At 38.1% G+C, this 26,292-nt stretch overlaps 1 protein-coding gene across 1 annotated transcript in view; it reads right to left on the bottom strand.

Moving 5' to 3' along the window:
- Positions 1–26,292, bottom strand: part of ARHGAP42 (Rho GTPase activating protein 42) — a 167,797-nt gene that overhangs the window by 119,400 nt on the left and 22,105 nt on the right. Inside the window, exon 2 of the mRNA XM_082001394.1 lies at positions 11,491–11,586. Within this exon, the coding sequence (XP_081857520.1) occupies positions 11,491–11,586 (96 nt within the window). The remainder of the gene's footprint in view (positions 1–11,490; positions 11,587–26,292) is intronic.

A 26,292-nucleotide genomic window follows, 5' to 3' on the forward strand; every position in this document is an offset into this window, starting at 1 on the left:
GTTTTGAAGCAATTTCTACTTAATCCAGACTTCGAACTTTCAACTCTGATTAATTAAAAATTAAAACAAACAAACAAACAAAAATTCCATCCAATGTCAAGGATGGTTTCTCCTGACTTAACACAGACATGCCCATAAGAAAAATAAATAGCAACTATTTCTGTAAGAGTTGGATCCTCCTAGGGAGCACAACTTACAGTGGTAATTTTGTTTCCTGTGGCAATTCCCATCTTGAACTGTGAGGAAAGGTATTTTGCCAAAATTTTTCAGTTCTTGAAAATAAATGTGCTACCTTAAAAAATTAATCCAAATGTGCCAAACAAATCCACTATATATCAGGAAGGAAAACTACAGTAAGAGACAGAGAGACACAGAGATGAAAAATGCCTGTTTTAAAACTTCTGCAAAGAAATTACACAAATGAGGAAGAACATTAACAAAATTAAGACTTTTATGTGCAAATTTATGCTTCAAGGACTACATACTGTTCCACAAATATGATCACATCTTCCACTATATACTGGCAAGCAGAAAACTTTGTCAGAGCACAGCTACTGAAATCTGTGTAACTAAAAGTAAACAAACAAAACCCAAGGCTTTTCTCTACTTCATTTGAGTTAAAGCACTGTAAACTCACAGTAAATGCAGTGGTATTTTGTCCTCTCCGTCATAATTCGGAGCATAGTGGCTGTCTGCAGTATTAGGACAGAGAGATAGCTAGGGTAACAAGTGCTCCAAATTCCCCATGAAGACAAAAGCAGAAAGGAAACTATCACAGATTCAGTAACAGTCTCCCTGCTTGACCTCCCCTGATTTATGGTATTCAATTCCTGTATGTTTTTTAGGGAGTGTTCCCCATGAACAGATGTTTAAAAGCCCTTCCATTGCTGGCTGTATACCAGGCACAAGCACTTCCCCTGACCAGTCTTCTGGGTTTTGTCACACTATAAAGGCAAGACAAACCAACAGAAGAGGCCAGCAAGTTCCACGGGAACAATGGAACCTCCTGTCTGAGCACAGTACACGTGTGCCTCAAAGTGCAGACTAATCTGTGAAGCTTATAAGGCAACAAATCAAGATCTAAGCTTAACCAAAGCCCAAAGCTTTACAAGATGTGTTTGCAAGCACCGTATATGTACATACCATATTGGGCAAGTGGAATTTTAACTCAAAAGTATTTTCATCTTGCAAAACTTAATAAGAAAATATAGTAAGGTATTTTATGAAGTTTTTTTTTCTAAACATATGTAAAGCATAAAATGTAGGGCCGCTATTAGAACTAAAAAATTCCTTTAGCCATTACAGAATTTTACTGAAACAAACCTTTGTCAGCATAACTATCTAAATCCAATTACAGAGAGTATCATAGTCAACAACATAGTTGTCAACAACAACTGCTCTAAAAAGTAGCTATTATATCACAAGTATTTAAACAAACAAATATAAGTCTTACACAATGCTCTGAGACAAGACATTTACACTTTCCACTATACTCCTTTTCAAAAAGTCTACAAAAAAAGCTACACATGTTTATATGCAAACTAAGACAACTCTCAGGAAAGTCAGGTTATCTAGAGTTTCCAGATCCACTGTCAGCAACTGTCAAACAATACTTGGAGAGATAACCTTAACATATGCAATGTTACACAATTTACATAAATCAGTTATTTGACTTAATACCATTAAATTGCCACACCCTACTAATGAAGAAACTCACAAAGCAAATATAAATAGAAAACTCTAGATGGATCAAACAAGGACAAAACATTTCCTAGAGTGATGAAAGATTTTTAAAGTTTTATAATGGGTGTCTATGCCACAATATTTTAGCAAAACCCAAAAAAAACCACCCACACCGAACAATTATTCAAATACCACCACCACACTTTTAACACTTTATTAGAAAGCAGCTGCAATATATCTACCCTGTGTTAGCGTTCTACTCTGATTATAAAAGCAGCAAGTATTTTGTAAATATATCATTCCATTTGGAAATTCAGAACCATAGAACAGCTTAGGTTGGAAATGACCTTTAAAGGTCATCTAGTTCAAAACCCCTGCAATGAGCATCTTCAACTAGAGCAGGTTGCTCAGAACCTCATCCAACCTGACCTTGAATCTTTCCAGGATGGGGCATCTACCACCTCTCTGGGCAACCTCTTCTAGTGTTTTACCACCCTCATTGTCAAAAATTTCCTATATCTAGTCTGAATCCGCCCTCTTTTAGTTTAAAACCATTACCCCTTGGCCTATCGCTACAGGCCCTGCTAAGAAGTCTGTCCCCATTTCTATGATAAGCTGCCTTTAATTACTGGAAGGTTGCAATAAAGTCTCCCCAGAGCCTTCTCTTCTCCAGGCTAAACAACCCCAACTCTCTCGGCCTGTCCTCACAAGACAGGCGTTCCAGCCCTCTGATCATTTTGGTGGCCTCCTCTGGACCTGCTCCAACAGGTCCATGTCTTTCCTGTGTTGGGGGCTCCAGAGCTGGACACAGCACTGCAGGTGGGGGGGTCTCCAGAGCAGAGCAGAGGGGCAGAATCACCTCCCTCAACCTGCTGGCCACGCTGCTTTGGATACAGCCCAGGATACAGTTGGCCTTCTGGGCTGTGAATGCACATTGCCGGCTCATGTCCAGCTTTTCATGCATCAGGACCCCCAAGTCCTTCTCAGCAGGGCTGCTCTCCATCCCTTCATCCCCCAGTCTGTCCTGATACTGGGGCTTGCCCCAACCCACGTGCAGGACCCTGCACTTGGCCTTGCTGAACATCATGAGGTTCACACAGGCACATTCCTTGAACTTGTCCAAGTCCCTCTGGATGGCATCCCATCCCTCAGGCGTGTCACCTGCACCACTAGCTTGGTGTCATCTGCAAACTTGCTGAGGGTGCATTTGATCCCTCTATGTCACTGATGAAGGTGTTAAACAGTACTGGTCCCAATATGGACCCCTGAGGGACACCAGGCATCACCGATCTCCATCTGGACATTGAGCCATTGACCACTACCCTCTGGAGGCCACCATCCAACCAATTCCTCATCCACCCAACAGTCCACCCATCAAATCCACACCCCTCCAATTTAGAGAGAAGAATGTTGTGGGAGACCATGTCAAAGGCTTTACAGAAATCTAGATACACAACATAGGTAGCTCTTGCCTTGTCCACTGATGTGGTCACTCCATCCTAGAAGGCCACGAGATTGGTCAGGCAGGAGTTGCCTTTGGTGAAGCCATGTTGGCTGTCTCCTATCACCTCTCTGCCCTCCATGTGCCTTAGAACAGCTTCTAGGAGGACCTGCTCCACAATCTTCCCAGGCATAGAGGTGAGCCTGACCAGTCAGTAGTCCCAAGGGTCATCCTTGCTATCCTTTATAAAAATGGGTGCAGTGCTTCATTTCCAGTCTCCGGGGACTTCACCTGAGTGCCAGGACTTTTCAAATATCATGGACAGTGGCTTGGCAACAACATCGGTCAATTCCCTCAGGTCTCTGGGATGAATCTCATCAGGTCCCAGAGACTTATGTATGTTCAGGTTCCTCAGGTGGTCTCGAACCTCATCTTCTCTTACAGTGGGGGGGACTTTGCTCCTCCAGTCCCCATCTTGCAACCCATCCACTCAAGAGGTGTGGGAAGAGGCACTGCCAGTGAAGACTGAGGTAAAGAAGTTGTTGAGTGCCTCAGCCTTCTCCTTGTTCGTTGTTACCAGTCTGCCAGTCTTGCTCATCTTGGGGGGTACGCTTTCTTCGCCCTTCCTTTTCTGGTTGACATACCTATAGAAGCCCTTATTATTCTTTGCAACCCTTGACAAGTTCAGCTCCAGCCGTGCCTCGGCCTTCCTGACCCCAACCCTACACAACCAGGCAGCATCTCTGTACTCTTCCCATGATACCTGTCCCTGCTTCCACTGCCTGTGTACATCCTTCTTGCCCCTTAGTTTGCCCAGCAGGTCTCCACTCAGCCATGCCAGTCTCTTGCCTTCCCTTCCTGATTACTTACACCTGGGAATCAAGAGCTCTTGTGCTTTACAGAAAGCATCCTTAAAGACCTAGAAGGATGCTTAAAGAAGATTTACCTGTCTTCTTCAACACAACAATTCTTTTAATAGAGCACTAGTAGAGCTGTGGTAGAAGCAGCCCACTATAGACTCTATTAGTCTCTATAAGCACCTCTCCTAAAATGAGGCATCCTGAAGCGACAGCAAAAATTTTTTAAATCACCTAAATAATTTCTTCCATTTTGTTAGGAACATGGTAATGAATGGATCTCCCAGGCAGTCACTTGCTCTCACAGAGTACTGTACCAAAAGCCTTCCACAAATTAGTAATTTACTTTTCTTGTCTCTCCCCTTCCTTCTACACTGCTGTGAGGAACGGAGGCTATTGGAACTCGCCATGATGAATCTTCTATTTTCACCATGTTCTCACAGAATAAAAAGATAATGGTTTTAGACAAGCAGTCATTAAGAAATACTGCATCTCTATGCCACTACAAAATAGGGTTTAAAATGATTGTATCTGCCAAAGAGAAATCAGCCTCTCTTGCCACCTGATGAAGCCACATGCATGGCAGTCCTGAGGCTGAGCTCCATAGCTGCACAGCTCAACAAGGCATGGGGAACAATATTCGATACATTATCTTCTGTCCAACAGGTATGAAGTGATCTTAAAGTGCTTCTGGAGACCTGCTTTGAAACTCTAGCAGCTTGAATTGACCCCCATTGAAACTAACAGCATAACTTCCTAAACTGTAAAAGTCCATTTAATCCAATTAATCTTTACTTTAACTAAATTAACCATTAACCTTTGACTTGAACAGATCAGACTTCTCCAGAGTTGACTGATATCCACAGCCTGTCAGAGGTAGAACAGCTTTAAGAACAATGGAATATTCAGAAATAGATAAGATCAGAGGTAGATTCCGGTTAAATCAGATTCTTCCCAATTCTCTCCTGCTTTCTTGAGCCGTCCCCGTCCCAATCCCACTAGAAAGATTTGCAATATAAATTGGCTATGAATACAAATCTTTCATTCTAAGAAAACAATTGCTACTTCATGCTCAAGTTTTTTTAACAGCTGAATAACAAGACAATGTGGGAAGTAACCACTGGGCAACAAACAACATATTAAGCTGCAAAAGTAATATTCAATCCTAACATTCCAAAAACAAAGGAGTTAGAAGTAATTATGACTACATTTTAGGCTTGCCAGATCCCTGATTCTTCAGAGGCACATCCGTACTTTAAATGAAAGGAAAAAACCTGGTATTCCAATCTTTCCAGCTGTACAAACCTTATTTGTGTGTGGCTCTTTGCGGGTGCTGAAATAAGAGAAGTAAAAGGAAAAGCAAGGTACTCAGAATGCAGATGAAAATCATTAATACTATTTTTCTGATATGTAAAATTTAGTGCATTTATTACTTGGATGGTGAAACATTTTAATTAGGAAAAACATCGACAAATACTTCAACAAATGTTAGGTTTGCCATAATTGATTTGTTGAATTTAAGCCTACAAAGGGATCAAGGACTTCCTGTGCTTAAAACTCTAAACTCTACTAAGGATTTTGATTTCTGAAAGTACAAATCCTTCATCCTATTTGCTCAAACCTGAAGATGAATACCTCAAAGCTGAGTTTATCAAACCACTACCTGTCTTTAAAATTGTCAAGTTAGTATACCTTTTTGAGTGATAGGCACTAGTTTTCAAAGTGTTACTCCTGTTTACTAGAAGTGTATTATATGCAGCAACAGTACATACCAGTTAATTTCAAAGCAAGTTTTTAAGGCAATTCTCTAGCCCTCACACTCTCCTCACAGGTATTCATACTTCCACTTGGATGCCCAACTCCAGAAATAACAAAGATAAGTGATGAAAGAGGGAAGAAGAGTATGTTGAAGGCATGGAATGAGGGCATTAAAGTAGAATGCATCTACAAGAGTTCAGAAGATCAAACTATTAGAAAGGGACACATCAGATACTTCATCCTGATCTGTGAGTTGCTTGTCTGCTTGTCTCCTCAGATGTTCAGATCAAATGTCGACTCACTTAATCTCCTTAGCAGAATGCACCAGGACAACCAAAGCTACTGCTGTCCATCATCTGCCTCAATCTCTTTCTCTGAACAGCATGAGCTCCAAGGCAAGTGGCAGTCTGAGACACCACAGTTTGCAGTCAATATATTAAAATGGCCTAGCATGAATTTCAGACTCCCTTGGCACACCAGGATGTAAACTGCAGTGACTCAGGAGTTCCCCTACCTCGCAGCCAGTTACTCCTGCCACAGAAGAAGGGTAGGACAGACAGGAAGGGCAGTAACTGCATCAGCCATCCCAATCTAATTTTTTTCATTTGAATATGCATCTTAAGGAAACAGAGAATGGAGCATGCAAATTCTCCTGAAAATTTTCCGATATGTATCTTGGAGAAGAAGAAAAATCAAAGCCTGTGTTGTTGATCTTATTTTACCTTTTCCTCCTGCACAGATAAAGACCTACTGCAACATTATTTTATTTCCTGCTTTGTCAGCCTCATTTGACCTTCCACAGCAAGGAGTTCTGGACTGGACCAACAGAATGCCAACCTTCTCTGCCTGGTGCAGATGCTGTTTTGAAGCCTCTATGGCATCCTAGCCATACCATAAAAATCTCTCATTTCTTGGAGTCGAGAAACAAGCGTTCCAGAAACAGGTAGCATTTCTTTAAATATGCAACAGCAATAAAAAAAAAAACAACAGTAAAAACAGATTTAATAAGTTTTAAACAAGTACTTCAGGCATTTCACACCCTGATTGTGCTGAGTTCCTCCCATAATTTGTTACTGTTTAACTTCTGTAGATAAAAAGAGTTCAACAGGAGTACCAAAGATTGTCCTGTGATTCAGATCTTACAAGTAGCTTATGAAAAGTTGCTTTGAAGGTCACCTAAAAAGTTAATCTGAAAGTTCATTCTTCCAACTGGAGGTAAAAGAGCTGCCAAATCTATCCAGGTAATTACTGTGGAAAAACAGTATACAATCTTTCTATGCAAATTCACTCAGTCGCAAATAGCTTTCTATGCTAATTCAGGACTCAACCCTTCCCCACCAATCTAAAAAACGCCTTTTGTAAATACACTTGTCTCTAATCCCTTCCACAAGGTCAACGAACTCAAGCACTAAGAAAGTTATCGGGATGATGCCTATGCTAAAAAAAAAAAAAAAAAAAATCCACTCCTAGAACTCCACCCTCAAGGCGCTAGCACGATCCTCCTCATTCCTTGGTTTGGATAAGGCAGAGGCAGATCTGAGCTGCTGGAATTCACTTCAGACTTATTTGGTATTTGGTAATTCCATCCAGAAACCTGGTAATGAATGGGAATTCAGTGCAAAGTAGGTAGAATATTAACCCTAAAAAGAACTTTCTTGCACACCAAAGCTCACCTCAAGGGATTAAGATGTCCTGTAAAATATCCAGGTGATTCAGACTGTAGGTGGCTCAATGGCATTTAATAAATAATTCTGAAGCAGCCAGACAAATTCAAGAAGCCATTGCACACCACACACAATAGAGATATTGGCTTGAAATCGTAACTAGCCTGATAGCTACCTTCTGAGGTTCCTGATTAGCCTCTGAGTGGCTCCAAAAAAGTGTCCTAACTTGGACACGACAATGTCCACAGATTGATTTGTCAAGATTTCCCTTTGCACACTTTCGGCAGGCATAAAGCTCCTATAAATTTGCTTTTTTTTTTTCCCCCCCACTTTAAGAGCATTGCATGTGCAGTTTGTACCATTAAAAAAATCTTAAATTTGGCACTTCTTAATGCCAATTAATTTTTTACATTGATATAAGAGAAAGGAAACTTCCTGATTTTTTGTCTTACTTGTGTAATTTTATACACAAATTTCCCAAGACAAATCTACTTGCTGCTTTGAATGACAGGATGCTAAAACATCTAAAAATCATGCATCCATCTTGCACAAAACTCTCGCTGGGCATGACGAAGGACTGTCCCCCTTTACATTCATTCACTGTCGATTAAAGTATTTAATCTTTGTGCAAAGTATTAATTTCAAAGGGGGTGAAAGTAGCTGTGCACAGGGTGATGCATCTAAAAGAGTGAATGGCAAAGCGTTGACAAGTCCGGGCTATTTCAGACTGAGGAAAGCACAGTTGTTAGTAAGATGGGGGAAGCAACCGCCTCCCCTTAGAGTAAGGGTAAGTTACGTCAAACCTTCATTACCATGCCTTTTTAGATCAACAATTCACTGTCACTCATCGTCTTATATTTGCTTTAAAGATGCCACTTGATGCATAAGTTTTCAATTGCACAAAGAAATTACAGGTTGGCTGAATCACATGCAGCTGGAGCTAATATCCATGTTCTACTACGAATTAGTATGGCCCTATCAAGTATTATGGTCCCTGCCTTGCCGCAGATCACATGCTGCCACGTGCATTTCAAAACACAGGAAGAGACAATAGTGGCAATTGTTGCTAGTTGTTTATTTTTTTTAATGAGAAAAGCTAGTAAAGCTGGGGAGTGCTGTTTCCCAAACCCAATTTGCCGGCAAATATCTGAAAATGTGGAAAAACTTTTTGTAGCGTGAATCCTTTGATGTTTGCGGTTAAAAAAAAAAAAAAAAAAAGTTGTAGATGATTTGAGGAACAAGCCAGTCTGCTCATTCAAGAAAGTCAGGGGCATAGTTTACAATCCACGCACAAGATGTTTGACTTTAAACTGGGCACGTTATATCTGAACGCAGCTACACAAATAAATCTGGGTAACTTACAACAATATGGAAAGATTACCTAAAATGCATTATAAAACCACAAAGTGACACATAGATTTTTTGTCAAACACCACCACCACTTCTATGAAGAATTAAACATTTCTAAGTAAAAAGTAATAAAACATAAAAATTAGAAATCAAAGATAGGAATTAAAAGAAAACAAAAATCCCAAATAAATCAATGGTTTAAATAACAGATGAATTAATATAAATAACACCGTCATCATTCTGTTTATGCTGAGTGTGTCATGCAGCTCGACTAAAACTACTTCTCATGTATTTTGTGTAATGGGGTAACTGGAATAGATGAGTTGTATAAATAGAGAATCTAAAAAGGTACAGGTTGCAGGAAATGCAAATAGAACTGCATGCTGTTATTACAGCCAGGTTGGCAGAAAAAGAAGAAAAAAAATTATGTTGCGCTTAGTTACTGAAAAGAAATGGAGCCATCAACTCTGTTGCAAATATTTATTACCGGTAACGAAGAAAAACAAAAGAAAAGAAAAAATCAGTTATATTTCAATTTTGAAAAAATTGAAACTTTTTTGTTTTTGACAGAAATCATCACATCCTGACAGAAGAAGCCTTATTCAGAGGGTGAATTTTCAATGCTAAAGTGGATTAGGGTGGATTTCTAATGCTAAGCTTGAAATAGAAATGTATTTTAAAATCTTCAGAATGTAGTTCCTTTATTAAGCTCCTATGTATACAGTGGTTTTGTACAAAACTTATCAAGAGCAGAGTATCACTGCAGACTGAAGTAAAACTTCCCAGTTGCCTGAACAGTCATAGATTTTCTTTAAAAAAGGAGGTGTAAGCAGAAGGAGGGACAGAGAGCAGGATTCATCTATACAAAGCTGTCTTTGATGATAAGCAAACATCTCACTTGTTGGGGCAAGTTAAAGATATGGATAAATTCTAGGTCACTGCTCTAGGGAGATCAAAAATTGAGCCTTACCCTATAAAAGCACACAGTATCATTCAAGCCCTGTTAGACTTGAATTTGATTCCTGTCAGTTTACCTTTTACTCTTATAAGCTTCTTTGATGTACATGACAATCCATCAGGCAATGGGTGCTTTAGAAGCTAGAAATCCCTTCTTTGAAGCTCCAAGTGAAATAAATCAGCTGTCAGGCTTCATGAACTCTGTTTTTCTCCTAAATAGTTTTAAATGCCTGTTTAATGTCCAAACAATAAAATGTCTTTTCTTTGCTACACTTAGGTTACAAGTAAAATGAAAGTTGTCTTTTTCCTCAATCACCTCATTTTAAATGTAAAACCTTACGTCTTTAAAAAAAAGTTATTGACCTAATCTAAGACTTAAAACTGAGATACTGTAGATTTAGTTTAAATGCATAAAATACGTACCAGCTAACTTTAGGAGCCAAGAAATAATGTACAGAATGCCAAAGAGCACATATTGACAATTCAAGTTTTGTCTCTTTCCTGAAGAGAAAGAACATCCTTTCCACGTGAAAAATGTATGTAGTTTTATATCTGAATAGATGCATCTCAGGGGCTTCACTCCCTCACTTTTATATGTCAGTAAAATTAAACCTCCCCTCCCGCCCCTCTGCCAAAGGTTAGTGGAAGACAGTGACCAAATACCAGCCATCTTTGATGACAGTCTCCTAATTATCACAGTGTTGTAGGGTGAGGAAGGCAAAATTGCCCCAGGAAAGCAAGCAGGTCAGACATTTCATCCAACAATTAGTGACTCAGTCAAGAAAAGAGAAATATTGCAGCGAGAGGAGAATTGAAGAGAGATATGCTTGGAAAAGCCTAAATCCAAGTTTCCTCTCTGAATTACATAGAATTTTTTTAAAAAATACTAACAAATCCTACATTCCCTCTTGTACAGCAAAATTATTTATTTTTTGAAACAACTACTCTTTAACAACAATCTTGCTTCCTCGCAGATGTTTTGGGAGAGACATGGGGGCGATTTGGTATGTAACATTTATGACACTAAATTTAGCCATTCTGAAAACAGATTATAATCCAGGTTGCTCACCAATGGGAGCTAGAGCACTCCAGCTCCTGCCCAAAAGCATCACTGCAACCACAGCAATGTCTTGTAGTTAAAAAAGTGCCTGAATTTCTGAATCCTGGAAACATTCCCAGGATTAGCCCTGCTTAGGGAAGAATATTTTGATATTAGAGAGGCTTATGTTCAAGACAAGCTGAGCTGTTCAGTTATGAGAATGCAGAAGTTCTGGGTGTGCTCAGAGGCAGAACATTATGCAGCTAGTAAATTTTACTGGCAGAAGTTCAGACAACTATATACTTAGGAATGCACAAGTTGTAAAGAACATATTCCTGGTTTTAGACCCTTAAATACTTCCTGTGTCTTACTAGGCACTTAAGTGTTTTTTGCAGACCTTTTATTTCATAGGAAACTTGTATACCTTTTAGTATCCCCATGAAAACTAGCTGCAAATTAAAAATAGCAGCAGAATTTAGAAGATTCACAGTTGACTCAGTCAACAAAGTACTGCTTTCCTCTATAATGAGCCAAGCTATGTCATTAAGACATAGATTTTTGACATGTGTTTTTAAAGTCTCACGTGATTTCTACTTACTGAAATTCTTCTATTTTTGTTACGTGCTCCATTAAAAAAAAAGAACAAAACTGTGAACTGCCCCATGATATTTGTGATAGCATATTAAATATATAAGAAACAATATAAAATGTTACTGCAACCAGAGCACAGAACGTACTTACCAATATTAATTTCATCATCAGTTTCAGCATCTCCAATACACTCAAACTGGAAATCTTGTAAAGACTGTGAAAATTTTTGCACTGCCATGGATAAATCTAAAATTCAAGAAGAAGAAAAGAAAGAAGAAAATCAGAATTACTCCACTACAATTTCACTGGAGCAAGGTTTCATGCATTTCTGCATGAAACATTTTTTCTGTTTACAAAGTTTCCTTTCTTGTGTCTTTCTTGGATAGTACATTCACTCAAAATTCCCCATCACAATTTCAAAATCAAAGTACCTCAGATATCCCAGAAACCTATGAAACACACTTATGCCAGATTTCAAACATTAATACAGGTATTATGTTGACAACTGAAGAATTGTTAAGCTTCTTGAAGAAATTAGTGTAAGTAATTAAAGTCTAGTGGTAAGTTGCATATGTAAGCAGACCATTTACATTTAAACATGGTCTTTAAAATACAGAAAGATTAGTTTGCAAATTAAAATAGAGCTTATGACAGTTTATTTCATAAACATCATCAAAAGAACTGCATTCTAACACACTAAAACATTATAAAGTGTTATGTAAAAGCTTTGTAAAAAGAAATTGAAGGGAAAAAAATAAACCATCAGTGCTTGCCATTCAACTAGGTTGTCCATGGATTATGAGCACTATTTTCACTGAATTACATAGCGTGGACCTTCGGACCAAAGAAATATCAAAGCAATCCAAACTTCATAGCATAAAATTTCATTAGAACTGTACACATTCCAACAACAACAACAACAAAAAATCATAAACACATAATATCAATGTAACCATATAAATCTGTTCTTTTCTTTTTTAGGTATACTAACAGCAAATGCAGAGATGAATGTGATATCAAGTGAACTCAGTCAAGACTTAAAAATGCTACCAGTTCAGGTGAGTCCAGAAAACCAGCAACCATTCTCTATGTCCTAGAGGAAATATCTATGGTATCTGTTTTGAAGCTAGGAAAACTGGCAATTAAGATTCTGATATCTGCTAAATCTAATCAAAATTCATAGTAAGGATAAGTTAAACAAAAGCCAAGTCATATATTCTGTTTCAAAAGCATCACATATCCGTCTTCATCCTTGGAGGTGTTCAAAAGCCATCTGGACATGGCTCTGGGCAACCAGCTCTAGGTGTCCCTGCCTGAGAAGGGGGGTGGACCAGATCACCTCCAAAGGTCCCTTCTAACCCCAGCCATTTTGTGATTCTGTGACTTCCTTAGCTCTCTGTTTTTGTAAGGCCATAAATACTCAATCCTGGACACAAAATTAGAAGACTAACCTTTTTCCTGGCAGGAATAAAGCCTCTATATAAATATACAAATTGGCCTAATGTCCTCAATCAAGACACATACAAAGAAAAAAGTGTCATTTAAATTTGAACAGTCTCCAACAATAAGAACCATTCCTATTATAAATGAAATAAGGGTTGAAAAACCTTGAAACACCTCCAAATAAGAATCTACACAGTAAGATGATGATTTTTTTTTTTTTTTTTAACTAAAGTTCACCATTATCAAGCAACAGAATCCCTGCCAGGATTTTGCCCTACCCCTGCATTTTCTCAGTGCCTGCTGCTTTCTTATTTTTACATGAGAATTGGGTAAACAAATTTTTGATAAAATGCATGGAAACCAGGAAAGAATGCTCCCCCCAGGAAAGGTACCTCCTGCAGGCCACTACCTCTTTGACCAGTTAATGTTGCTAGGAGCTTAAAAAATTAACACTGAGAACAAGGAAAAGTTACCCAAGGAGATTTTAGTTAATTGTTTGTTTTAGAGGAAGCATATTTTCTAGATTTCTGAAAGCAAGCTGTGGATTGTGTCAAGACAAAGTATTTAGCAACTATTTACAATATTTAAAAGTCAAAACATCAAGTAATTTCTTACATAATTTCTTTTTAAATATATATTCCATATACTATTTTTGAAGATTTATTCATGTTTATGCACTAAATGAAATAATGCTTTTTGTATTTTCTTTAGATGAAAAAAAATCTCCATGACAAAGCTTCCTTACATCCACATCACATAACTTTCTACATAAATTCTCATTTTATCCGTAAGACACACTGTCCTTCACAGCATACTGACACAGATGATGAAATTAGTTATCGAGCAGATTTTTCTGTAGTTTTCTGACACTGAAGTATCCTCTCATTCTCAAAATATACTGTGTTTTCCATTAAGAGACACAGAGAATTGCTGCATCCTTAATGAACATTTCCTACTGTGGTATACATGAAGATTATATTATTAATTGTATTAACAAAGTAGATGCTAAACACAAAGTGTTTCCACTCTTTGTATATGATGGAAACAAAATAGATCCTTATAAGCTGAAGCACTCCGTTTTATGAAAATATAGCATCTTTGATATCTAAGTAACTGACCGTTCTACAGCTCTTAGAAAGACCTAAACTTGAATTTCTTTGCAGCAGGATGCTTTGAGTTTAAAGGGAAGGCACCCAGTTTGATTGTTGGCTCTGCCACCAAGTTGCTACACTGTGTCCTAAACCCTTCTATAAAATTGCTGCAATACCAATTGATGCCAAAAGGAATAACGTGGCCTTAGGGTGACTGAACGAAAAAGATTCTATCTTGCAAATACTCTGAAACGTAAAAATTAACTATCACTAATAGGAATGCAGATTTATTTCCGCTGGACAATCTAATAGCTACCCACAATGACCAGCATCTCTGCAAACATGAAAGGAAATGAGGGAGCATGGACTCTCCCCTATCACTCTTCCCCACGTGCAGGGCTCAGTGGAACAAATGTCAAGGGAAAGGAAAACAAATGATAAAAATATCCAAGGCGGAGTCTCCATTTTATATCCTGGATTAGTCATACACAGATGCTGACCTCTCTTTCACTGTGTCAGCAAGTCAGAGAGTGTTAATGCTTACATGTTTTGAACCTGAAGGAAACATTTAACCTAACTCAGAAACAGGGGGTATGAAGAATGTAGTAAGAATTACAGAGCTCACTAGATAACTTGATAAAATCATCCAGAACGATACCAAATGATACTCTTTGCATGGAGTCCACATGAACTAGGGTATTTCACTTAGCCCAGGACAGAAATTATCTTTCAATTAGTCAACTGACCTTCTAAGTTACTATGAAAACCTTATCAGCTTTATTTGACTGACAGTACAAGTCTATCATCCAGGGAAGGACAGCCGCCCAAAAGTCTCAACAATAACATAAATGTTGCCCTTGCTCTTGCTGCAGGCACTCAAATACAGAAATCTCTCTGGGTGCCCGGGAAAGAGTGAAAATGCACCGTTACTCCTCAGTTGCCAGAGAGGTGAATTTCTAACCGGCCATTCGGTTAAGATTTATTTTCCAACATTACTCACCCACACCTTTGTTTCCTGTTTTCCCCAATTCCAAAGGAGGATTCAGTTCGGTTTTGCAGTGAGGCATATAGTAAGAGTAGCCATCTACATGCTACTTACAGTCAGTGGAAGGAGATAACCAAGATAGAGTTGCCTGTTTTAGCAAAGATTGAATCAAGTCAAAAGGCCAGCAAGATTTTTTTTTTTTTTTTGTGGAGCTCTGACAGAGGAAGTACTAAAAGAAGCATACCGGAAACTATAAAAGGATAATTGCAGCTTAACCACAATGAAGTAATATAACACCAGTATTAAATATGGATACATATAATACCAATCATCAGTATCATAATGCTAATGAAAGAATAATAGAAGTCATTATCCATTCAGGAAAGTCACAGAGGAATCAGGAAACAGGTTATTGTACTTCTTACAAAGTTTTATATTTACCCAATAAAAATATTGAAAAAAACCCTCTGCATTATCGTAGAAATCAGGTTTATTTAAGATTCATTTTGTTTCAAGTTGCCAAAAGGAAGGATTTAATTTGAATTGTGATATATTAAATTATTTTTGCCTTCAGATAGGACCTTCCATGCTAGGTATAGGAGAATAAAACTATGATGCAGTCCCTTTATATTACTAGAATTGTTCTTTAACAAAACTAGGACAAGAAAGTTGAACAGATCATAAAATAAATTCTTATATAGAGCCTTGAGGAGAAGGATAGAATAATACATTGCAACAAAAAGATGAAGCGATGGATGCTGTTACCTGAAGGACGAAAGAACAAGATTATTAGTTTTGGCACAGATCTTCACAACAAGGATCAAGTTCCACAGAGAAGGAAATTCAACAAGATTTCTACAAGTCAGTAAGCACAATGAATTTTTTTGGGGGAGGTGGGAAGGTGGTGGGTTGTTTGCTTTTGCCAGCTTGATGGCTGAAAGAACAGAAGAAAGACGAAGCTTTCAACAGGAGTCAAACAAGCTCCCAAAGCAGAACCTTGATGAACTTGCAAAGGACCCATATCCCGACCCTAGTAACAGCCTGCAAGGAAGTGTTCTCAGCAAATACATCAAAGCCAAAGTCTATCCACTTGTTTACTTACAAAGATGACTTCATTAACAAATGGAGTTCCAAAAACCAACTGATGTAAATCATACTTGAAAAGCCTGGTATCATTCACTAGGTTAATAAAGAAAAACAGCGGTTGAAACCTAGTGAGAAGATTAAACATGCCTAAATGAACTCCTGAGCACCAGCTGGAATGCAGTAAAGGGGACTTCAAACAACTAACGCTCTGACTAAAATAGTAACAGCAACATATCTGAGATCTGACACAAAGCTAGTTATTATCGTATGGCTTCAAACACCGCAGAGGCAAAGGGTGATGGCTGAGCTGGCAGGATATTAGAGGCAATTCTTCCGTCAGCTGAATTTCAGGACAGTTCAAGACAGGAAAGGAGACCACGTACAGTCACCTTCGGTGTTTCAAACCTTTGGGCAGTTTGATTCCTCCACCAGATATGACTAGATGCATTGTGGTGCCATGCTTGATGAGCTATCCCATTTGGTGATGCACTGACATATAGGTTTATTAAAAGCCAGGCTACTACAGAATTGAGCATTAAGGACCCATAACATGTGAATAAAATACAGTAGAAACTGAACAATATCACTAGAATACTTGAAAAAATGGCATGCTAAAACACAAAGAACCATTTGTCTAGTTCATTGACTTTTACTCCTCGGTACCTGAAAATGAGTCACTGTTGTTTGGGTTTTTTCATGGGGTTTTTTTTGTTTTTAATTGCTTTACAAACAAATTTATTTTCTTGCTTTATTTCATAAGCAATTTTTATCCTATAAACAATTTTTCTAAGTTATCTAAATACTTGAATGGAGACATTATTATTGTGAAACAGCAGCTATGAGCACAATTTGCAGCATTCTTACTGCACCAAATGACAGAAGCAAGGAAACATTTAAAAATTCATACAAGTGAAAAAAGGGTTTTCAGTATTACAAATGCAAACCTGTAAAACACTATTTATCCCAAAGAAAACTTGAGAGAGATATGTTTCCTTAAATACTTCATGACATGCTTCTTTACTGTGAAGATGAACTGGGAACTGCCTTGGCTTTGTTATTTTATCTGAGAATAGCTTCATGGAGGCGAGCTATATCAACAGCCAGAAATAAGCTGGAGGAACGAGAACACCCCACTGAGAAGCATTGAACTTCAACAGCTTCTGTGTTTGCTACAGACAATTTGATTGTAACTAGAACACGTCACAGCGGGACATCTTTTTCCACATCATAGACTGTAAACACAGCAGCTGGCAGTACAATTATATTCAGGCAGTATGAATGATTAAGCAGTTAAAAGCAGTGATCATACAAGATTGCGTGTATCACTACTGTATTTCAAATTTCTTCTTGCCGTAAGGGCTTTCTTATTAAAAAACTCAGCTTCACAGTTGTTGGTCTTATCTCAGAAAACAGCACCAAAATGCATTTGCTTCACAATTTTCACCTCTTTCCACTCTTCATCACTCACTACTGCTTGAAAATGAAAAATAAATGAAAACCAGTGGCTGTAGGTAACTGTCACATAAAGAAAATCTTCTGATTTCATAAAGTGTATGATAGTAGGCCAACAAGAACAAGGGGACCTGTAAAGGACTCACAAAATAGCCCAGAGCAGCAATGCCGCGCATGGGGATGTTGGCACATATCTCAGTAACAGCAATTAATTCCCTCAACTGTACATGAAAAGAATTCTCAGTTTTGCTGCCAGAGCAGGTAATCCCAGATTAATAAAACACTACCACCATAACACAAGGGCATGCCCGTATCACCTATAGTTATACAGCATCTAAAATGCATGTTAACATGACTTTTAAACACACACAAAAAAACTGTATATAGTCAGCTGATACAGCTTCTGCCATCTTCAGTTTTAAGTGGCTTTCAATATTAGCGTCTTTCCTACCACACATGGTTCATAGCATGGAATACTGTCCACAGCACTCCTATTTTTAGAAGTCTATTTGATGAAATTATTTACATACATACACACTTGTTATTCTTTATTTCTGAGCTGAATTGATTTGTGGATCAAATTAACTTTTTTGATTGTCATAGAAAAAAAAAAAAGACAAAAAACCCCCAACAAACCTCTCCTCTTATAAGTGAGTGAATTTTTTCCAAATTTCTGATTAAGAACTTAATTTGGCAAAATACAGGGTAAGCTGGTACAGAGAGGCTATCTGCAGAGGCAGATGGAGCTAATGCTGGCCACTTTCCATAATGCCTTCTAAAGAAGCCACAAGAAAAGACCACAAGGGAATACAGAATCCAGTGCCCAGTGCCAAAGATTTTGCAGCACAAGGGCCATTTCTCTGTATTGACACAGTCTTTCATTGTTGCTATCAATGAACTCTTTATCCCCTTTATTTGCGAGCTCCATTGGTGTATATTCTTTGCCAACTTGCTATTCATGGAACAATAATAAGGAACTAAAGCAAACAACCCCCTACCCCAACAATCCCACATTACCTTTCCACCTTAGGCTCAATGTTTTGTTCTTAATTTCAGGGAAGCTAATTTCTTTCTTATAATCTCCAGGGGAAGGACATCAGGAGAACATGTCAACATGTAGCCCATGCATTGCTGCATTCCTCTGGGGTTAAATAAAGCATTATAGCAGTTTGAAATTTTTCAGTGTTGTTTTCTTACTCATTAATATTTCCATGAGAAAAGTGCACAATTTACTTTCTCATTCTAGTAAGCACTGAGAAATCCCCTTGATCAAATGCAACAAAATCCCCACTCTCTTAACACTATGATGCAAGAGCTATTGTAAGATCCGTATCTCCTACAAGCTTCATAGTTGTTCATACCAACATTTTTAAGTCCCAGCTTCCTTATGTTAGAAACTTGTACAGTACTTCGGATATTCTTAGTATTTCTCTATGGTTAAGCACTAAAACCAACACATTGTTGAAGTAAACACCCCAAGAACAGAACATCGATGTTTCATGAGAGGGGGAATTTTTTTTAGGCCACATTTGCATGCTTACTTAATAAAATCATACTAAAACTCCCCAGAAACATAAATGTTGATCCAAATAAAGTTATACAATCGAAAGACAATGTTGGTAATATTCCATCCCTCTTTTCACTACTCCTCTCCCTTACCCTAACTCAGTCTGTAGGTGTGGATACCTAACCCTATTTGCATAATTAGAAGAACAGAAAAAAAGTTAATTTTAGTTTAGTATGCAAAAGCTGTAAAGTATCTACAATGACTAACTCATTTTTACTTTGCATAGTCATATTTCATGCATAAATACATGAAAGAATGAAAATGCAACTAAAAATATATGCCCTATAGCCATCAATGTGGAGGACACCATACAATATGTACTGCACATCTGTTTCTCTAAAGTTAAGGCATGTAAGTAACTTCATAGCTCTTTGCCATATTAAGCAGTGTCATTTTGTTTGATACTCCCACATTCTTGTATTTTATTTCTCATTACTTCATTGCTACAAAATCCTTTCTTTCTCAATATTTTAGTTTATAAGACTGTTAACAATACTGCTGCATTTTATTAGAAAACAAACTGACTACACAGGGAATTACTAGGGTCTAAACCTTCCAATCATCAAATTATATTCACAAAACTAATGCAACAATAAAAGCTTTACAAGTGACTAATCACATGGTTAAAAGCAGAACAGAAAATTTTCCTTTGCTACCAATTGCAGTTTTTTGAATATTTTCCACAAATATGGCTAGAAGTTTCAGAAAGCATTTGGTTTCATTTTATTTTTGAAATTACAAAGATTGGCTGTAGGGTATAACTTACTACTATTTCTAGCATATGATTATATTTTTCTAAATTACACTCAGCCAAAACATTTCTATACAATGCCAGTTTTGCAGATATGCTTATTTTCATTCAGTAAGATTTTTGGCCAAGATCCACAGTAAGGATTCCAATATTTCCAATTACTGGAATATTCCAATATTTCTTCTCTGTTAGAGAGGAATAAATCTTTGTAAACAAGCCCATTTCTCTGCTTTTTTACATTCTCAAAGAATTGAAAATCAGTACTCGCTCACCCATACTCTTCCAATATGTCCACTGATAAACTATTCCACAGGTCTGTATGAGGAAGATCTCAACTCTTTAGCCTAACTTTTTCACCACTCAGTAAAGCACATGAAACATACCTGAGAAGCAGCTAAGATTCTATCCAATATGACATAGAGTAAATAATCACTCCTTACCCTCCTCCTTGTTTAACGATTTATCTGACATTCAAGTTGCTTACTTCAGTTGAGGGTTGTATATCATTCTTTTCCTAAGCCTACTGCTTTTCACTACATTTTGCTACACTTCCCAGAGAGATGCAGTTTGCTGGTCTCCAACTTGCTATGTACACCAAAGAGTCTGGGTCATGGTGGCACACAAGATGTTGTAGCTGAGCCACAGGATGAATCCTTTCTTCATGTAGTCTTTGTCATACACTAATTCTCAGCCTACAAAAGCATATTAACATTAATTCTGGTGAAAGCCTTGTACAACATCTCAAGTTGGTATAACTCAAGGATGCTCTAAAATCTCAGCTGTAAGTGTATGACTTCTTTCAAATGTCTGTAGTACTAATGTAGCACACCAAGGTATTCAATTCAAGGACACAAAGCCATGTGGAACTGCTTGCCCGACATCAAGTATTGCGTACATGCCGGTTTTCCTCCCTTTTTCAAATACAATTAATTTCAGGTTTGTTTCAGCAATCATTTGAATGACAAAAAACTTACAGCAGCAGCCTTAGTGTAAGATTATACAGAAATCTTAAAACACTGAAAAAAGCTAGAATATTAATTTTTTTCCACCTACTTTTTTTTTGTTTGTTTGGTAGTTTTTCACATCATCTTCTATATCATTTTACTTCTGCACAGTTTTCTACCACTCTGTTATCCATCCTAGGTTCCTAAATTTCCTTCCCTGCAAGTTTGCTTTGATCCTCAACAAACTTTTTCTTGCTCATTCTGGGGATTTTAAATGCTCTTTTATGATCTTACACATTCTTCCCCCACCCTATGGATGTTTATTTCCCAGAACAGTGTCAGCCTTTTCCCGGGAGCTGGGTTCACAGCCCAGTCTTCCCCCCGCCAGCCTGTTTCATCGAAACACGGTTTATCAGTCTTGCTGCGTCCTTTCTTGCTCCTCCTGGCACATCCCAGAGACGGTGAGCAGTAAGCAGGCAGAAAAGCACCGCAAAAAAAGGCCAGAGAAACTAAGAGCAGATGCTGCCAGAGGCTGAAAAAATAGAGAGTGACTTCCTGTCTGGCAACCAAGCAGTTGCCAGAAAAAACATGGGAATTCCCAGATTTCTAATGCAACGTAAGGTATTGGTGCATCAGATGGTATTTTAGTAGTATTTTAAAAGACAGTTTTCTCTCTTTGTCTTAACCTTACAATGCATCCAGAGTACTTTAAAAAAATGCATGTGCCTATGTACAGATAGTGAAACAAAAAGCAATATATGATAATATAATTTCACATTATAATTAAAGCCTATGTTGTAATGCATTCATAAGGAGCCACAGTTCTATTTGGGCAAGATTAGTCCTGCCAGTTCTGTGCTGTTGAAGTGTATGTGTAGAATAAGATGCAACTTCCAAACTGTTACCCCTACCTAAATGTGTATCCGGGGAAAAAATAAAAAATGGGGTTAGTCAGCTCTGGTATGAACAGGGACCTATCAGGAAACTCCTTCTAGCAAAACCAAGAATAAACCACTGCAGCAATTATCATGCGGCTAAAAAATTCTGCAATATCTTTAAATGCTTTTATGTTCCATGATTTTTACATTAAGTAGATTCCCCCGTTCTGCGAAGTGAGCTGCTCGAAGGGAGATCGGTCACATCGGCCTGCGCTGGACGGCGGGGGAGGGATGAAAGGAATGAAAGCAGTTATCAAGGCATTTGTAAGTAGTGAGCTCTTGGAACAACATTAGAGTTGAGGGTCATGGGAAACAGAAGCTTTGCTCACCCTTCTTCCTGGCAAAGTTTTCTGCACTTGGGCAACAAAGTAAAATGTTTTGTAAGAACAGAAGGAGGAGGAGAGGGGAAAAAAAAAATTAAAATGTGTATATTTAGCTCATTAAAAAGAAAAAAACCTACCATTTTGCTTTAAGGAAATGAAACACTTTCTATATGAAATTCTTTTGGGCTCTTAGAGCTCAGGACTATAACACTTGATTAGATTCCTTTGATCAGACAACTAATATCACAGTCACATGAACTTCAGTATTGCAAATAACAGGGCTGCGTGGGTTTTTTTCCTAACACAGACACACACAAACAGATGGAAGTAAGATTTTAGAGAGCCACATATGCACTTCCAGGCACTGAGGACAGATTGACACCCCAAATCAAGCATGATTTTGTCCAGTGAAGTTAAATGACACTAAATTTGGCCTAAAGGAGTTTTTTGTACTCAGATAATCTACCATAGAACCAATTCACTACACAGCTACTTCTCACTAGTCAGGGAGAACGGGTATCAACCACATCAGCTCTATATAGCAAACTAGCTTAATATGCTATTTAAATCCTCTTCTACCTTCAAAATATGAAAGGAATTCAGAAAACGCAGAGATGAGAGCCATGAAAGCACTTAAAAGCCTTAAAGATACATTTTTCAGGATTTAAATTCAATCACTTGCAGTATCCTAAACTCAAAAATCTGTTACCAAAATAGCTACATGTCAATAATGGGGGGAAAATTCAGCCAAACAAAATAATGCTTCATTAAATACTGAAATGAACAACTACAAATCTGTTTCACCAGGTGAGCTCCTGTCTGTACAGCTTGGGAATCGAGTGTTCCCAAGGAGTTTGGAGTTAACTCCAATTTGCATGTGACTATTCCCTTAACAATTATGAAATAGTTTTTGTATCTTGCATACTTTCTAGTTTTATTGCATTCAGCCAAAGAGGGCAAGAAATAAACCCTGTAAAAAGCAGTAATCATATTAAATTTCTCTCTATGTACAAAACTATTTCAAAGTACAGGCTCTTTGCATTTTACAGGAAAAAGAAATATCATTCATTTTGTTGGGCTTTTTTACTTAATTAACTTCTCAGAGAGAAATAAGGAACTTTAATGATCTTGTCTTTTGCTGAAGCCTACCTAGTTTTTTGTAAGTCAAATATCTTGGAAGAAGGACCAACTAGGCTTCTACATATTTAATTTACTGTTTTTTGTTCAACTTTTAATTCTCTGGAATTTTGTTCTAGTTTCCTGTCACAAAAAGATTCAGGAACATCTAACAACATCCTCTTGTTATCTTCCTGGCAGAGTGATATCCTTTAATTAATAATCTTGCCATCCATTAGTACTAGTAGTGTTTATATTACGGCATGTGTAATGAGTTCTGAACTAAGTATTATCACTCACAAATGAAACCCTGTCATTAAAACAGATAAATAATAACTAGGTTGCTTCATTACTCTGCACTTGGGTCTGGTCAAGAAACAAATTAAATATTAGTAATTATTTGAAATACGGAAAAAGGAACAGAAACAGAAATATCATTAACGCCACTCCATCAATCCATGAGACCCCTGCATTTAAACATCATGTACTGACTTTGTCATACTCCTTGACATCATCCCAAAGTACCTGGGGAAGGTACAGGGAAATGAGGCAAAGGTAAATAATGGTAGAAATATCTTGTTTAAAGAAACGCACTCAGAGACATCAGTCCGAAAAAGACAACTGGGGAGCCGTAGGAGTTCTACAAAAATCACAAGCAGTACAGAAATGGTGTCTGTCTCTTCCGAAGTGAAAACAAAAGGCTATCTAGCATAGCAAGAAGCAAGCTCAAAACAAAGAAAGAAGATGCTTTTTCTTAAAATGCATCGTTAAATCATGAAGCTCTCTGCCACCGGATGCTGTGGATATTAAAAATTTATGTGGGTTCAGGGAAGGACTAGACAAGTTCACAGAAGAAAAATCCACTGAGAACCATTAAAGACATGACCCCTTGCTCAGGAAATCTTCAAGCCCCAAACCGCCAGAGGCAGCGGAAGCATCACTACAGCCTGCCCGCTCTTATTCTCTACCCTAGGCAGCCAGTGCTGCGCGTGAGAGAAAAACACAGCTCACAGCACAGCACTTACTCGTATCTAGAGACAGGATATAACACCAGATAAGCCTCAGGTCTGACCCAGGACGGTCGTTCTTACGCTCTTGGTAGGAAGATTTGGACACATACGTTTTGCAATAGCTTGAGTGACTCAAGACACCGTTGGTTCATCACCACCATCTGCTAGCAGGAGGTTATCACTCTCATGGATGAGCCAATACACCATCATGGGTAAGCACTCTTTAGCACCAATCTAGGGTCACCTATTTTAGTAACAGAAAACAACAAACGAGGAAGAGCTGAGTTAATGGTGCAAAATTAAGGATCATGAAGATGTTCTATCTTTCTGGCTGAACCATGGGAGATACTCTCCAGGGGATGACGGGTAGTTGGAAGCTGTATCATCTTTAACTGCTCCAGAGCCAGAGAAGGTGGACCGCTATGCCTTTAGTCATATTACAAGGCTGCAATTCTTCCAGCAAGTACTTGTTTAGTGCTATAAGATTTGTGCTATAAGATATGCTAAGCATAACTTTTAACAGTAAAACTAATTGCATTAATAAATAAGTAGCTGACGAAAGTTCCTGTGGGCTGCCAAGCCCAAATGGCTTAAATGAAGACTGATTATACAGCTTTACTCCTTTCACACTCTGTGCTTGCACACACATATTATCTTCACCCTCTTCCTTCAAAACTTTTCTAACTTAGTGGCCGCCCTAATGCTAAAAACTATGTGGACAGCTATTCAATACTTGTTTTTTCCCCTCGGAGCTCAGTATTGCTCCCTCCTCTTCTCCTCCCACTATTGCTTACTGCATACCATCCACGTCCTGTAATGAACACAGGATTATCTCAGCCTTCATGCAAGCCAAGTCTAGAAAGACAGGAAAAGAAGGGTATTGCTATGTCATATGCAGATGGAGATGCTGAAAGTAAGACTGCCTAAGGCCACACACTGAACTGGTGATTAGGCAGACCCTTGTGGGTCCCTGCTTCATGCCCGCTATTCCAGATGCCATTCCTTCAGATCAGGGGATGATAACCAGAGCTGGAAAGAATGCAGCTCCTCACACTTCCCGGTCTCCACTAAAGCTGCAACTCTTTTCTTCCAAAGGGGCATAATTGAAAAAAATAAAGTTTTATATTAAAAGGAGAGAAAACCCTAATTTCACTAAAAACAAACAAACAAAAAAGGCAACACAACCTTGTTTTGATACACTTAACGCAGCTCCTACCGAATGCCCAGTTTCTCCAGCTGCAGCAGCTAATGCTCTGTTTCTGGTTCAAGACAAGTCTCCACAAAAATGAGGAACACACCACACACAAATACATTTGCTTACTTAACACTCACTCACCAAACTTCAAGATCTTTAAAAAAAACCCAAAAGAAGACTGAAACAAAACCAGGACAGAACAACTAAAGTTTGCACAATTAAACTTTGATGTTTCTTAATCAGAACAGTCTACATTTGAATAACCTTAATATAGGGGGTTTGCATATAAAATGTTTCCACTAGTTTTCAGGTGCTGCAGAATTTTATTTGTCTTTCGCAAAATCATGTTAATTCCCAATAACTAAGATTAGTTCCCACTAAGATTTCAATCTAACCTCATCACAGCTCAATCTCAAGAATCAATATTCAAGGGAATATTGAAGAGACAGAAAATAGAGAGTTTCTTTGCTTGCATACAAGTTCTAGAGGAAGCCTGGACAGGTTTTCTCCAAGAGAAATGGGAAAGATTCCTTCTTGAAAGATACAAAACAACACTGGAATAGCTGATAGCAATGCTTTTGGAAAGTATCCACCGACCTTGTTTCCACACATAGTGGAAAAGTCAATAGTAAGTCAGTAAGTCCATAACTCATTGGGAGGATGAAGAAAAAAATAGAAATGCTCTGAGCCTGAACCAGTTACTTGCTATTAAGGTATTCATAAAACAAAATTTGGTGTTTAACCCTAGGTCTGTATTTTGATCCAAAGACTGACTGCAGAATATCCCTGACATCACCATAACATCATTTTCCCTCATGCATGCCATAAGAAGTTGCACTTAGAACACAAGCTTTGCATGGCTCACAGTTTGTTGGCTGGCTAGATTTCCATTCCAGCACACCCTCCTCTCCCTTTTCTCAATGAAACGCAGCTTAAAGGAGTTGTAGATTCCATTTCAAAAGCCCAGCAGCACTTAATTTATTGGCTTCTCTATCTTCTATTTAACACAAGTGGGAACATTTCCATGAAGTCATACCTTTCACAAAAACAT

The sequence above is a fragment of the Phaethon aethereus genome (assembly GCF_964289735.1).
Source record: "Phaethon aethereus genome assembly, chromosome: 1".
In the NCBI taxonomy this organism is placed as follows: Eukaryota; Metazoa; Chordata; class Aves; order Phaethontiformes; family Phaethontidae; genus Phaethon; species Phaethon aethereus.